Raw genomic sequence first — 14,665 nt, 5'->3', positions numbered from 1 at the left:
GGTATGGGCTGGGTGTTATCTACTGCAGCCTGATATATGAAGAGTGCAGCAGCCCTTTCTGTCATCATTCCCCCGCTCTCATTCTTAACTATGTGCCCGACCGCCTCGCCGCCGCCGCCGCTGCCGCCCTCGCGTACAGCCATAAATCAGCCACGTAAGAGCTGGGCCCCCCTCTCTGCCAGGCCCCTCTCATTGATTACACTGCACTGGGCAAGTGTAGCATGATGAACAGAGGGGCTATTTCAATTAGGCATCCTCACCGGACAGAAATATGTAGCATATGCTGGATAAAAGGCCGTCGAAATTCAAGAGCTGCGTTATGGAAACCAAAAGGATAAGGATGCAGAATTGCGAGAGAGGGACGTCACTTGTCAAAAGTCATTAGACTTTTGACAAGTCCGCGACGCTCGGATGCTGGCGTGTACTTTCGGGGGGAAGTAGAGGGAGAAATCAAGTTAGAGTCACAGGAAATCAGGCCAAAGTGCTGAGATGGAGATTTGTAACTGTTCCCATCAGACAGTGAACACTCTCAAACAATGATGGTAATGGTGAATGGTGACGATGGGACCCGAGGGACGCCTGGCGTCGGTCAGTGGCTCCACACTGAGAAATCTCCGCCGGTGTAAGGTGCGATTGCAATTTTGTCCTGATGTTCTTGGTCCCCAGAGACTGAACCCGGAGCTGTTGTCGGACACTACCTCCGGACAATGGCATTATAGCATCTTGAGCATGACATCAGCAATGACGTCAGCTTTTAAGCCCAAACCACTCGCTGTGCCGAAGCAAACCCTCACACATGGCTGTAAACTACAGACTATAGTATAGTAGACGATGGAAACTGTAGTTTTATGAAACTATAGTTTCATACTTTTCACAGCTGTTTCAATGGTGAGTTTTTGAAATTGACATGAGTCACAGTGCAAAAGACTATTGAACACAAACTAGAAATATTTCACAACAGTGTACTGAATTTTTTTTTATTCCATGCCAGAGGAACTGCTTATCTCCCACAAGATTAAAGTTAATACTGTACGTTGGATATATAGAGTGAATTCATTCGACTTTTTTTGAAACCTCTCTAACATTCACCTTGAATGCAGACAGCTTTATTGAAATGCACCACACTCTCTTGTCTGCGAGAGCTAATTCACACTGAGCCACTGCTCCTCTGTCCTCGCTGATTACTGCGGTGTACACTGTAATTTAAACGCGTGCACAGATTATTATACTACATTGCTTTTAACCTCAATTACAGCAGTTATTCCGAAATGAATTGTTGCACACTCTGGGACCACTTAAGAGCAAAAAAAAAAGAGAGAAGAAGCTGCAGAGTAAACTGCCAGACTGTAAAATGATCAGACTGGACACCTGAACACATGAGACTCGCGACGTTTCCCTATTTCATCCAACAACCCTGTCACAGCACGTTATCTCAGATGGCAGATCATTCAACACTCATCCATTTCTATAAAGGCCAAACCAAGATGGATTTTTTTCCCCCCCTTGAATTTAGCATATCAGGGTCTGCGTTAATCGTTTGTAATGAGAGATGAGTTATCTCACACCAGAGGTGATTTACGGGACCACAGCTGTTTGTATACGGAGCCTCTGCAGCCGCTGACTCAAGAAGTCTCCGCATCAGATAACGGTCACATCGCTTTTTTTTTTTTCACCATTTAATTCTGCACTCACATTGTCTCTTCCTTTATGTAATTGTAATAAATCAAATCTACATATGAGGTACTGTCTTCAGGGCAATTCAATTGTTTTTTTTTCTGTTAAGGATTTTCCTAAAATTTAACAGCACACACCAGGGGGGTGAGAAAAATCTATTTTCCTGTGTTGCCACAGTGACGACAGCAGAGAAGTTCATCCACCATCTCCACGCAACAATTCAGCCCTCGTTGCCTGGCACGGCTCAGTGGCCGGAGCAGATGATAGTTATTTTTGAATCATTTCAGCAGAATCCTCGGCAGCGAGAGTAGCCATTTTTTAAAAAAAATATCTTTCTGTCTCTTGTTATTAAAGGGACAGTTTAGTGATTTTGAAGTGGGGTTGTGTGAGTTACTTATGCATAGTTAATATGTTAGCTCATGGAGACGGCGATCGGAGATGTCATTTAACGGAGTTTGGAGGAGAAGTGGAAGTAGCGTTAGTCTCAGTCCCACTGTTGCAGAGGGGACCACCGAAAAACCTCTTTTTCGCCACATTTTTAATTAACTATGCATAAGTTACTCATACAACCCCACTTCAAAATCACTGAACCATCCCTTTAAGTGTTGGCCAGTCACACAGATGTTTATATATGAGACAGATGTTCACCCGTGAGAAGTCATGTTTAAGCAGCGTGCGACTAATTTGCAAAGGCAAACTTGTTTAAGAGGACAGATTGCACCTTTTGTCGACATAATCAACTTTTTAATATCGGCCTCCGCTTGCAAAATGTTGATAACGCTCTCAATGTTTTTAATTGTCTGCGGTATTCATTCTTGCGATATGAAATATCCCCTCACAGAAATTAAAGTGTGGTTCAGTTGTTTTTATGAGCACATTTAAATCCAGGGAACTATGGTGGTTCTCTGTTAAACATTCAACAAGACGAAGAGTCTCCGGCTGAGCGCTTTGTGAGGCTGCACTTAGCTGAATGCTCCTATAAAGATCAGAATATTTACACTGACATCAGCGTGTTACATGGTCATTCTGAACTTGTGAGCATGCTAATGTTAGCTGTTAATACCGGCACGCTAACATGTTCGGAATAACGACGTAATAAAATGAGTGTATACTGAGCATGCAAGCACATTTATATTAGCATATGAGCTAAGTGCAGCCCAGAAAAACAATAGTTTAGTAATGTTCAGCAGGTGCGTTTACCATGTTAATCAAATTGGTTTAGCCTGTTAGCGTGCTACATTTAGCTAATTAGCACTCAAAGTGGGCGAGGCCGATGGCAATGTCTTTATATCATGGAAATATTGTTTTTATATGGTAATGGGAAAAAAAGGTAATGTAGAAAAATTAATTATTTGACGTGATGATGATGATGATGATGATTAGTCTAGGGGGTCACCAACATAATAAGGATTAATTTTCTGAGGACCATGAATGTCAACGCAAAATTTCATTGCAATCTATACAATAGTTGTTGACAAGTGGCGGACTGACCGGCGTCGTCATCCCTAGAAACACGGACGCCTCGAACAAAATGTGACCCGAGTCTTGAGACTTGTGTCTTATCAACCCATTTCAACCAACATGTACATGTGTTTTCCAAACCGTAGCCAAAGTGCGTTTGTTTCCTCAAACTGAACACACTCAGAACAAACCTCAGTTTCCACCATTATCGACCTCCTCTCTACGAATTGCGTTAAATTCTAAGTTGCAGCACTTTTTTTAATGAGAAAAAACCTTCCTGGTGAACGCAATCCAAATTGCAATTGGCAAGACAAATTATTTAGTATAAATATAGCTTGTAGGACACAGGATATTTTTCTTCCCTGCTTCATTTTGAGGGTCGAGGTAATAAACTGGACTGTCTAGAACATAATTGACGTCTGCAGTTCCGTATATACCGGGACTAATTTAAAATTCATATCTTAAGTTTCATAATTTGACTCGTCAGATGCGAGAGAGAGACAGATTCATGAACTATTTTTAGTTCCAGGCACTTGCTCTGTCTTCGTTGAATTATTTAGTAATATCACTTATATCACATTACTCATACCATAGTGGAAGTTTGTAAGTCTAAACTATAATAAGCTTGAACTATAATACTTGAAGTGTATTTTCCTTAGTTATAGCCTTTGTATTATACATTGAAAGTTCACACTTTTTTGCATGAACCGAAATGCAAATGCAAACAAATCTGTGATAGAAAGGACATAGCGTAATGAGATTTAGTGTTAGTCTATTCATTAAACAACCTCTCGAACAATTTTGGAATGGTACAAGGTTGCACTTCTGCTGACCAGCTCATTAAACATGACACTAAACAAAAATAACTGATTACATAGTTTGGACTTGACTGACTTTTACGCCAGGATTAACAAGCCCCACATGTCCCCTTCGGGGGAGAATGACGAGGCGATGTACTCTCTCTCTTCCTCACTTTGCAAGAAACATAAATACAGTGATACCTCAGTGCAAAGCTGGACGGATAAATAATGCCTTGGTACGGAGCCATTTGGAAGCAAAACAACGAAGCGGGGAGGGGGTTGAGGGTGCCTGAGCGCCGGACGAAGGCTCCTGCACTGATCAGCGCTGCCTGATGCAGACAACAGTGGAGGAGGAGGAGGAGGAGGAGAGGAAGGAGGAGCGAGCGAGGGGAACCGACTGGCTGAGGCTCTCAGCTCTCAGTCTCTCCTCAGTGCTTCGCGAAGCAGCTTCTCTCGGTCTCTTTCCCTCCCTCTCTCGCACGCACCGGCTCTCCCACTCTTCCTGTCCGAGCCGGCGAGAGCGAACGCAGAGGGGCTCTCGCGCTCCAACTCCTGCCGCGCCATGCTGCCCTGGCGAAGGAATAAGTTTGTTCTGGTCGAGGATGAAGCCAAGAATAAACCCAAGAGCCTGGGGACCGGGCTGACCTACCAGTCCATCCTCTCTTCCCTGCTGCGCTCCTGTCCTGACTTGCTGCCCGACTGCCCCTTCAACTGGGTGGGCAACATCTTCCACACCAAGCGGCAAAAGGTGGAACTGAACAAAGAGGAGCCTGTTTACAACGTGCGCTACCTGGGGAGCGTGGTCACCATCACGGCCAAGGGGGATGGCTGCACCCAGGAAGCGGTGGCCAAGATCTGGGCTCGGAGCAACTACGGCGAGCAGAGTGTCAAGATGAGGCTAACGGTGGGGCCGCAAGGCGTCAGGATGAGCGCCGACAAATCTGGGAGGAAGAAACCTCTTCATCTTTACTCTCTGAACAGGATCACTCACTGCGCTGCCGACCCGTGCCGGCCCAAGATCCTGGCCTGGGTCTACCGGCACCAGGTCAAGAACATGGCAGTGGTGCTTCGGTGTCACGCCGTCCTGGTGAGCAAGTCGGAGAAGGCCCGAGCCATCGCCCACAGCCTCTGCCAGAACACCACCTCCGCCTTCAGCGAGTTCAAGCGGCTGAAGCGTCAGAGTGATTTCCGGCACTGCCAGCGGCAGCTGCTGGGTGAGGAGGCGGTGCCCCTGATGCCGCTGAGGAGGCTGCTGAACGGGCAGTGCCACTACAGAACAACTGCCGACCACCCCGGGCGTGCCGCCCGCCTCTGCTCCATCACAGAGGAGGAGGAGGAGGAGGAGGAGGAGGAGGAGGAGGATGATGAGGACAGCAAAGACAAGAAGCAGGAGGTGGAGCAATCACGAGAAATTGTAGAGGAGCAGCAGGAGACACAGAGGGTTTTAACAACAAACACGGACCCGACTCAGTTATTGTCGGAGTTGGACATCGGGGATATCGCCAGGCTGGAGCAGTGCCAAATCAACTTTGTCAGTGACATCACCAACAACACGTTTACGTTTATGACCTCTCTGGTGTGACTGAATCGTCATTTGAAGAATTTCTGCAAACACACCCCCCCCCCCCCCCCCCCCCCCCCCCCCCCTCCCCCTCCCTCCCCTGCTCTGTCCGTGTAATGTGAAGTGTTCACCAGAAACTTCTCCCACTTCCAGGAGGCCGAGAAACGGCAGACGATCTCTGCGTCGGAGTCATTTCTTCTTCTTCTATTCCGGCCCGACGGCTCAGACGCTGGAACTGTGTCAGTTCGGGGGGAAGCTGTTTACAAAGAGGGCTGCTGATGCACAGACGAGCGAAAAAGCACAATGACCGACGAGGACGCCGGTGGTTATAGAAAAACCCCCGAGAGGGCCGACGCTGAGATCACCGACATGCGGGTCACATGTCGACCACAGCGCCGTGCGGGATGTGTTTACCAGTCCTCTGTCTCTTATTTGAGTAGAATCAATGCCGCGTTGGCCAGCAGGGACGTTTTTTCGGATCGACTTGTAATATTTTTTCAGGGAGGCTCTTTGTATATTTGTGTAATGTTTTTCTAATATGACAATCCTCACTGACGTTTGGTTCACAGACTGACATGAACTTTGTTACGGTTTTGCTAATGTTCACAGCCGACTAATGAATAAGGCTATAATTTAGGACGGAAGCCATTGAGTGGACTTGTTTATTGCTGCCATTTGTTACTGCCCTTATTATTTATGCATGACATGTCAGCATTAACCTTTTCATGCCCGAGCTTTCCTCGTTTTTGTTTTTTTGTTTAGTCATGTGATATCTCTTTAAAATGAACACTGTGATAAACGTGTGACCAGGGACAAACCACACAACTATTGACGTATTGCATTGTTTAAAACGTACATCTATTCTAGTTTCAACTGGTAACGACAACTTCAACAACAACAACAACAACAACAACAACAACAACAACAACAACATATTTCACTTTGTCATTGCTGTGCTCTTTGGCCAAGTTTTGCTAATGCAGTGATTTCTTTTTGTCCATGTGAGCCCTTGCAAAAACCCCTTACAAGTTAACACACAATCTGTTTTGGATAAAACTGCAAACCAATGTTCCTGTTGATAATATCTGTGCTACTGTCTGAAGTTGCATTGTGATCATCATGAGAGGGAGCTTTCTATTTTCCAAATATGATGAATAAAAATTACCCTCACTTGGGTTCCCTGCTTGAATCTCCGGGGGAGGGTATTTCTACATATTATCAAAGAGATTATTCAAATGAGTCCAACGGCTCGGCTCTCCGCCAAGTGCGCATTTGCATTTGTTTGTGAAGTGAAAGAAATATGCGTGACCTGCACTTCAGAGACCAAAAAACCAACACATTTACAGTAGCATAATCAGCAGTCGTCGTGTGAAAGTGGCGTTCGCGTCGTCAACGTTAGACTGACAGCCGGTCCCATTAGATGTTAATGTGGTTGATTCACCTCTGCAGGCCTTGTACTGGCTTCCCGGTCCTTCATGCTGAAAGGAGGAGGAGGAGGAGGAGGAGGAGGAGGAGGAGGAGGGGGGCAATTAATCAGCGAATTGAATTGTTTGGGAAATGAACAGAAAGCACCTGCCTCGGCAGGGCGGCTGTCAGGCTCTGACAGGACCGAGTGATCCAACACGGGGACCAGGAGGGGGACTCGCCCATCTACCATTTTACTGCCAACATCAGCCGTTTCGGTGACGACAGAGTCTCAACGCTGGAACAACACAACAATGAAACATTAAAAAGGCCCGTGCATCGGCACGTCTGAGTCGTGGCGCTTTGCACTGAGGGCAGGTAACAATCACCGGCGTCGCTCTTAATCTGAACAACGGTGGATTCATTTTTTTATATCGCACATTATGCCACCACAAAATAGTATTACAGTGCGATAAATATTGTGGAATTACTGATGTCCAAACTGTTTTCGTGAACTCGCTTCGATAGTGTTACACAACGACATCAAACGCTGTTTGATTTCTGATACTCCTCATTAATAACTGTGCCTTTGAAAAAGAGAACGGGTGCTGCTCTGTTGATGTTGCACACAATAAGTTTGAGGTGGTTTGAATTACAGAGATGGATTGTTCTGAGGGGACACTTTCAGCTGGAAGCTTCCAGATCAATAATTTTTTCTTTGCCTGGCACAAAGCGCCTCTCAAAAAAAAAGGGGGGGGGGGAAAGAGCAGGAGCTCATATGGAAAGATAGATAACAAAGGGCTTTGTGTGCCCTTGCCAAAGCTCCGCTCATTGCGGAATCTGAATACTAAGAGAAACCAATTTTTGTTTCTGCCGCTTGCATGTCTCTCTTCGGCGTTTTAATCTTCGGCCCATTTGACGGACTCCCGTTCTGCGTAGATGAGTAAACACACACAGTGCACGGCGTGATGAAGTCACACTGTGTGCTCACTGACATTCATTCGAGAGAGAGAGAGAGAGAGAGAGAGAGAGAGAGAGAGAGAGATGCGTTGCGTCTGACGTACTGCCAATGTTGTGTTAAAAGCCGGAGCGGTTAGCAGAGGAGTCACGGTGCCTTTGTGTCCACATACAGTATCTCTCCCGTCTGGCAAGCACAGGAGAGGGAGCAGATGGCAGCGGCAAGGAGCACGCCGGGCTTCATCGCACTCGTCTTCCAGGATAACAAGGGCGCAGGCACCAGATTGAAAGATTGTTGTGTTTGGTCACGTTGCGAGCCCCAGGTGATGCTATTCAAGAACACAGAATCAAACCACAACAAGGGTGACGCACTGGCCTGTGAACGTTTACAGCGGGGGGGGGGCAGTTTGGAGACCCCCAAAAGTGCTGCTTCCGCCTGCAAACACTCCGCCTTCAGACACTCTCTCATCCTCCTGCAGCGTCTGTGAAGAAAGACACGGGAAGATGAGCGACAGCTCAGCAGGCCCCGCTCGTCTCCATCGCGACCGCACAAAATGCTGTGTCTGTTTTTGTTCCAGCGAGAATTACACACACACGCACACACACACACACACACACACACACACACACACACACACACACACACACACACAAAAGTGTTGAGCAGCATCTCTGTGAGGACGGCAGAGATGGAAGATGGAGGAAGGACACTGTGGATCAATGAGACTCAGAGAGAAGAACAACAATAAGACCTTGAATTTTTGTTTTCAAAAAAAAAATGTAATACATTTTGCATCTGGAACAACACACAAAGAAGTTTTCTGATCTGACGCCTCGCCTCCCGCGAATAATACAAATCCCTTTTAAAGCAATTTGAAACAATCAAAACGTAGTTCCGGTTAAAATGTGTTTCTACTTTAAACGCAAACGGATATTCGGGGGCACTTTCTGAAGACAATCCATTCTGCTATTCTTGGCAGACCAAGACAGACCATTTCCTACATTACATTTAGTCTCCCGTCTTTGCACAGTCGAGGGAGAAAAGCTTGAGTCAGAGTTACAAGTACAAATGATCGCACTGTCAAAGCTAACAAGCATCATTTCCCCATGCATATCTTATGGTGTCTTCTGAGAAAAGGGGTCGCTGCACACCTGGCAATTTGCAAATGAGATGTGCCGGGCTCTTTCTTTCTTTCTTTTTTTTGCAATGCTGCAAGAAAAGTCAAAATCACAACGAATCTGCGCTCACGCTGCACTTTCATGACTTCTCTCGATTTGACTGAAATACTTTGGACATTATGCGACACCTCCTCTCCATGTGAACGAGAGCTCATTTGACTTAGTTGTGAAATAATTCCCCCGGGGCCACAACTGCTCCCGTTGAGTGAACGCTGCAGCCCAGATTCATATACAAAAAAACAAACCCCCAAAAAACCTTTGGTGCCAGTGAGCATAACTATATAGCAAACTAATTCATGAGAATAAAGGATTAGTTAACGCAATGAAACATTAATGGTCTTATCCCATTAAAACATAAAAAGCGTTGCCAAAATTGTCTGGGAAGAAGTCAGAGATGAAAAAATGATGCTTTAGGTAATAATGTGCGTGCATTTTTGCTTCATAATCCTGTTTAGAAAAGTGCATGATATGTCTGTTGTGTCTTCTCTCCATGAAAGTAAGTACATATGTTATTCTTTATAGTCGGGCAAAGGCTGCAGATAACCTCAACGTTGGTGTAACCACTGTCTTCAACTGTGTGTCAGTCAGCTTCACTACTCATCCCTGCACCGATTCTTGCCTCTGAGTTTATGTAAAATGAGCCAGAGAAGCCATTTCCTGCCCTTTCTGCCACTATTTCAGTGTTAAACCTGTTTAATTTACTCGTTGCAAAATACAAAGGAGGCTCTTTGTGGAATTTTTTGAGGTATTCTTGTAAAAAAAAAAAAACCTTCATGAGGAAATCAAATAACCACGTCACACTAGCACCTGATGTGTTTCTCCCTCAGGCTACGGACCAGGACAAGGAACTGCAGGCGGCCACGTATCCATCGTGTCTTGACGTCACCAGAGAGCCATTCAACTTGACTAATAATGAAATCAATAACCTGGGAGCACAGGCCTCTGTTTCCAAAGTGTTTATTTTATGGTGCCCAGTTGGAGGAAGGCGCTGCTGATGTCCGTGTTCACGATGTCCTGCTTAAATCATGTTCTGGTTATTGTGCATGTGCGTCACAAGTCACTGACTGTAACGGTGAGATATAGTTACATATGGCACATCGACCTCATCTGACGCCTGTGATATACACTCACAAAAAAACGAAAACTACATTGATTCTAAAGACCAACACATGAGAGAATTTGTAGCGTGATTTTCAGATGAATAGTTTTAGGGTGTGTTCACTCTCTTGCCTGGTGCGGTGGTGTCTTGTTTGAAGATACAATTATTAAAATTAGCTCCACCTCTGATCAACACACACCACCATACATCCATCCATCCATCCATCGTCTACCGCTTTATCCATTTAAGGGTCGCGGGGCTGGAGCCAATCCCAGCTAACGCTGGGTTCACCCTGGAAGGGTCGCCAGCCTATCGCAGGGCCACATACAGAGACGGACAACCATTCACTCTCACATTCGCATCTACGGTCAATTTATAGTCTCAATTAACCTAATCCCTTTCTGCATGTCTTTGGACTTTGGGAGGAAGCCAGAGAACCACGCATACACGGGGAGAACATGCAAACTCCACACAGAAAGGCCCTGGTTGGTTTGAACCGGGATTCGAACACAGAACCTTCCTGCTGTGAGGCCAAAGTGCGAACCACTACACCACCGTGCAGCCCCAACACACACCGCTGCTGAGTTAATTTAGGCTGACAAGACAGATTCTGACCTGCAAGAGTCATTGCTGCCACGCAATGTTAACTTTTTGACCCCCCCCCCCTAGAAAAATCCAAAATGCTTATTTCCCAAAATGTCAAATTTTGCTATTATGCTATTAAAAAGACCGATACACAATACTGCAATGACAGCCACTGTTTAACTAGATGACGTCTTTCGTATAAAAACGTGTCCTTTTACCGTCTCCTTGTGTAACGCTGCTATCTCAGATTAATTATACGGATTAGGTTGAACTGAAGCCAATGTGCCCTTACAGAGGTCGTCTTGGTCTTTGTTTTAAACAACCGCTGCTTGCTGGAGATGGAGAGAGATATAATTTCATAGTCGTGTCTTTTTGCCTCCCCGCTGAAGACCCCTTATATTTAGCTCTTACAAAACATAGAGGAGCAGCCGGAAGGTAATTGGCGGCAATTATCATCACATTTGCCTCCATTTGCGGTGCCAGCGGAGGTGCACTCGTCATTATACCTGTGGGTCTGATGCAGAACTCGCGGCTCTTTGATGTGAAAGGCATGACTAACATCATGAGCAGAGGAAAAAAGAAACACGTCGGAGAAAGTTTCGTCAAGTCCATGGACACAAGTCTCCGTCAAAAAGAACAAAAAAAAAACCAAATAAAACATCTATGTACCCCTCAAGCGTTTTGTTGGACAGCGAAGAGGCAATCAGGCCAGCGACCATTTGATTCCAAGTTTCCTATTACTCAGGGAAAAAGGTTCCAGAGAGCAATCACTTAGACACACACACACACACACACACAGACACACACACACAGTCATAAAAGAAACTGGGCCAAAACTGACACTTGCACGTGCAAGGCCGGGGGCATTTCATTGAGGTAGACGATAAGGCCTTTTTCTCTCCGTTTGATGAGCTACAGAGAGTGGCATGTGGATGGAGGGGGCGGTGGGAGTGGTCCGACTTGGTTGGCATGTGACTGTGTTGGCACATGCCCCCCCAGAGGACACGGAGCCATGGTCACTGTACCTGAGTAAACAAGGACAGCCTGGACTTCTGAAGGCTAACAGAGGGGAACATTTCCATCCACTGCCATCGTTTCAATTTTCCAAAATCACCTAATGATCACACTGCAGCATGAGATGCTGATGGCAAATTTAAACCTCACTTTCCATAGACTGAAGTGTATTTGATTTATTCATTCATTGACAACATTAACAAAAGAAACGTTTCAAATATATCGTGACACAATTGCAGAACAGGCCCATTATTTGCAGTAGGCCCTGTATGTAGGATGTAGGTGTGTATATAACACGGGATTCAAAGTATGAATGTATGAATGTATGAATTAATAATTGTTGCCACGATAAAGGAGTTAAAATGTCTGTTCATCAATGACATTAGCAATCAAGTCACAATGTTAGACTCCTCACACTAATGATAGGGAGACATGAACATGAGCACAAACTGAAAAAGGCCGACAGAAAGACCCAGTCATCCCTGAGAAGTGACGTAAAAGCCCCTGATGATGTTAAACTCACAGGCTGCATTCTGTGAATCCATTCAAATGAATACGATCTTAATCAGATCAAACTAAATTAACTTAAAACAAATATTCAATACCACCTCCCATGAAAGAATTTAGAACGTTTCTGTTTTTCTTCGGTTATTCCATCAGCAGGCTGCTTCCCTAACCAGAGGGATTGTGTTGCACTTGAATAATCGGCGGTTTTACACGCACGAGAAATCCCTCCAGCTCTCTCAGACACTTGCCCGCGTTCATTTGGGATCAGCAGGAAGTCATTATAAAACCTGCCAGTTAATACAGGGTGCAGCCTCGAAGCTGAGGTTGAGGAGGGGGGGGGGGGGGGCATCGCTGTCAGAGGCGAGCGCCATGCAACACATGACATCACATGAGGGGTTATGTCAAGCCAGAAGTGGTGCAATAACAGCAGCGCTTCACACAAAACCTGATTAAACATTTATGTGTGTATACATTTGCCATCTGTGCATTTAGCTGCTCTTCCAGTGTATGTATCTTTCTTTTTTTCATTTTTTTTGTGTCCATGTAATCCGTGTTGTCAGTTATCTTTGAACAACGTCATGACACGCCAACTCTGAAAATGTTGACAGGAGCTGGAGGCGAACACGGATGTGGTGCACGCACAAACACACACACACGCAAACACGCGCGCGCACACACACGCACACGCCACACACACACAGTCATCATTACTTTTCACGGGTAGAGAAATATAAAATGTGATGATATTGCAGAATTCCATTTTTCCCCCATTTGCAAAAGAGGATAAAATGTTTTTTTGGACATATTTGTGAATTTGTATACAGTAACTCTGTCGTTGGATCGACTCCCTTTTCACTGTATTATTTCTCCAATCATGTTTGTGCTAATACTTTAATGCTCCATTAAATGTGTGAAAGACTCACTGTGAAAGAGCTGTGAAGTGCTAGTTGGTGAGAAATAATTCAATTTTAAAAAAGAAATCTCAGGAAAATTTACAAAAGATTCTTTTCTTCATTTTTCCACGAAAACATATACACGACACACGTTTGAGCTCAGAATGTCCTGCCCCATGTTCACCCATGAGACAAATAAAATATGTTCTTGCACATCGTTTCACGAGGACAGTGATAAAAGGAAACCAGTTTGGCTTTGTATTTCCTTTGTATCTCTTTTCTCTTTTGATTCTGCTTCTGACAATCTGGCACAGTCGCTTTTGCTCAGCTCCCCGGTGGATACGGATGAAATGCCATCTGCAGACGTGAGCCGTGCAAGTAAACCCTGCAGGCCATGACAGTGTTGTGTGAGGAAGTTTAGCATGAACCAAGAATCATCCTCCTCTCTTCGCCACGCACAATACAGGCCACGGTCTGCAGATGCTGCTCAGCAGCGTCGGGGCGCTTTATTTCCTTCACCCACACTTGGTTCATGCGCTTTGTAAAGGTAAGGGTGACGGTTAGGGTGACATGGCAGAGAATCAGCACGATTACTTCCATTGAAATACACAAATTTGACGGACCGTTACGCGGGTCCACCGCTGACCTCTAGTGGCCGCGTACATAGCGACCGCGAGAGGTCTGTGTTCTTTGCGTCGTTTTTTGTTGCAGGTCAGGCCTCGGCTGATGTGGCTGTCGTTCATTTTCTGTTGTTTCCCAACTCTATTGTATGGAGCCACATTGCTAGCTTGGCTAGAAAAATTACAGTTGCAAAATTATTCAAACCACCCGTTCTTTTACTCTTAGGAGAAGTTACCTACTTTTTTTTTTTTTTACAAGAGATGCTTCTCGACCCCTTTTAAATTCAAACCATGTACAATGAAAAATATGTAAATTCTGCAAAATGGGTAAATTCTTGGCAGGAGGAGATACAAAGACCACAGAGATGCTTTGCAGTATCTTTTTATTTCATTCTTTTTTGGAAAATGTCTGCGGAAACACACCAGTGATCTCGATCTGCGGCGGAAAACTTTTTTAGTTTTTTCGTGTGCGTACTAAATTAATAAAAGGTATGTAGTAACATCTGTTTGTGCGGTATCCAACAGCCACTGCGGCTGGAGGAAAATCAAGATCTTGCCACGTCCTTCATCCGGTGATAACAAGGATGGAAGCAACACAGTGAGGGGAAAAAAATATGTGATAACAACCTCACTAATTGTCCAGAGCAACAAATCGGACAGAGAAAGATGGGCTGAGCTTTTGTTGTCTCCTCTCTCGTGTTGTTGTTGTTGTGGGGGTTTTTTTCTGGCAGTTTATTGCTTTCGAGGAGGATTTCAGCGATGCATACTGAACACAAATTACCTCCAATCATGCGAGGGGAGGGGGAGAAGAGCAGGATGTGCTGCTAACAAGACATTTAACAGGAGAAAGTGGATGCTGCGGTGCACACAGCAGGCCACCTCCAGTCTTCATTACTCATTCATGTACTGTG

General features: G+C 45.2%; 2 protein-coding genes across 3 annotated transcripts in view; one reads left to right on the top strand and one right to left on the bottom strand.

The window, feature by feature from the left end:
* The window catches only part of mul1b (mitochondrial E3 ubiquitin protein ligase 1b), a 40,326-nt gene that overhangs the window by 8,230 nt on the left and 17,431 nt on the right, over positions 1 to 14,665 (bottom strand). The window contains exon 1 of one of the 2 annotated variants that reach the window (XM_035645622.2): positions 8,230 to 8,339. The exons of the other annotated variant lie outside the window; for it this stretch is intronic. Within the exon in view, the coding sequence (XP_035501515.2) occupies positions 8,230 to 8,326 (97 nt within the window). The 5' untranslated portion in view covers positions 8,327 to 8,339. Of the gene's footprint in view, positions 1 to 8,229; positions 8,340 to 14,665 lie in introns of those variants that run through there. 2 annotated transcript variants of the gene reach the window in all.
* On the top strand, positions 4,288 to 6,685 carry fam43b (family with sequence similarity 43 member B). The gene has a single exon (XM_035645631.2). It carries the CDS (start codon positions 4,498 to 4,500, stop codon positions 5,515 to 5,517), a length of 1,020 nt encoding a protein of 339 aa, XP_035501524.2. The 5' UTR covers positions 4,288 to 4,497; the 3' UTR covers positions 5,518 to 6,685.

Source organism: Scophthalmus maximus, chromosome 3 (genome assembly GCF_022379125.1).
Source record: "Scophthalmus maximus strain ysfricsl-2021 chromosome 3, ASM2237912v1, whole genome shotgun sequence".
Taxonomy (NCBI): Eukaryota; Metazoa; Chordata; class Actinopteri; order Pleuronectiformes; family Scophthalmidae; genus Scophthalmus; species Scophthalmus maximus.
This window is presented reverse-complemented; position numbering and strand designations above follow the sequence as displayed.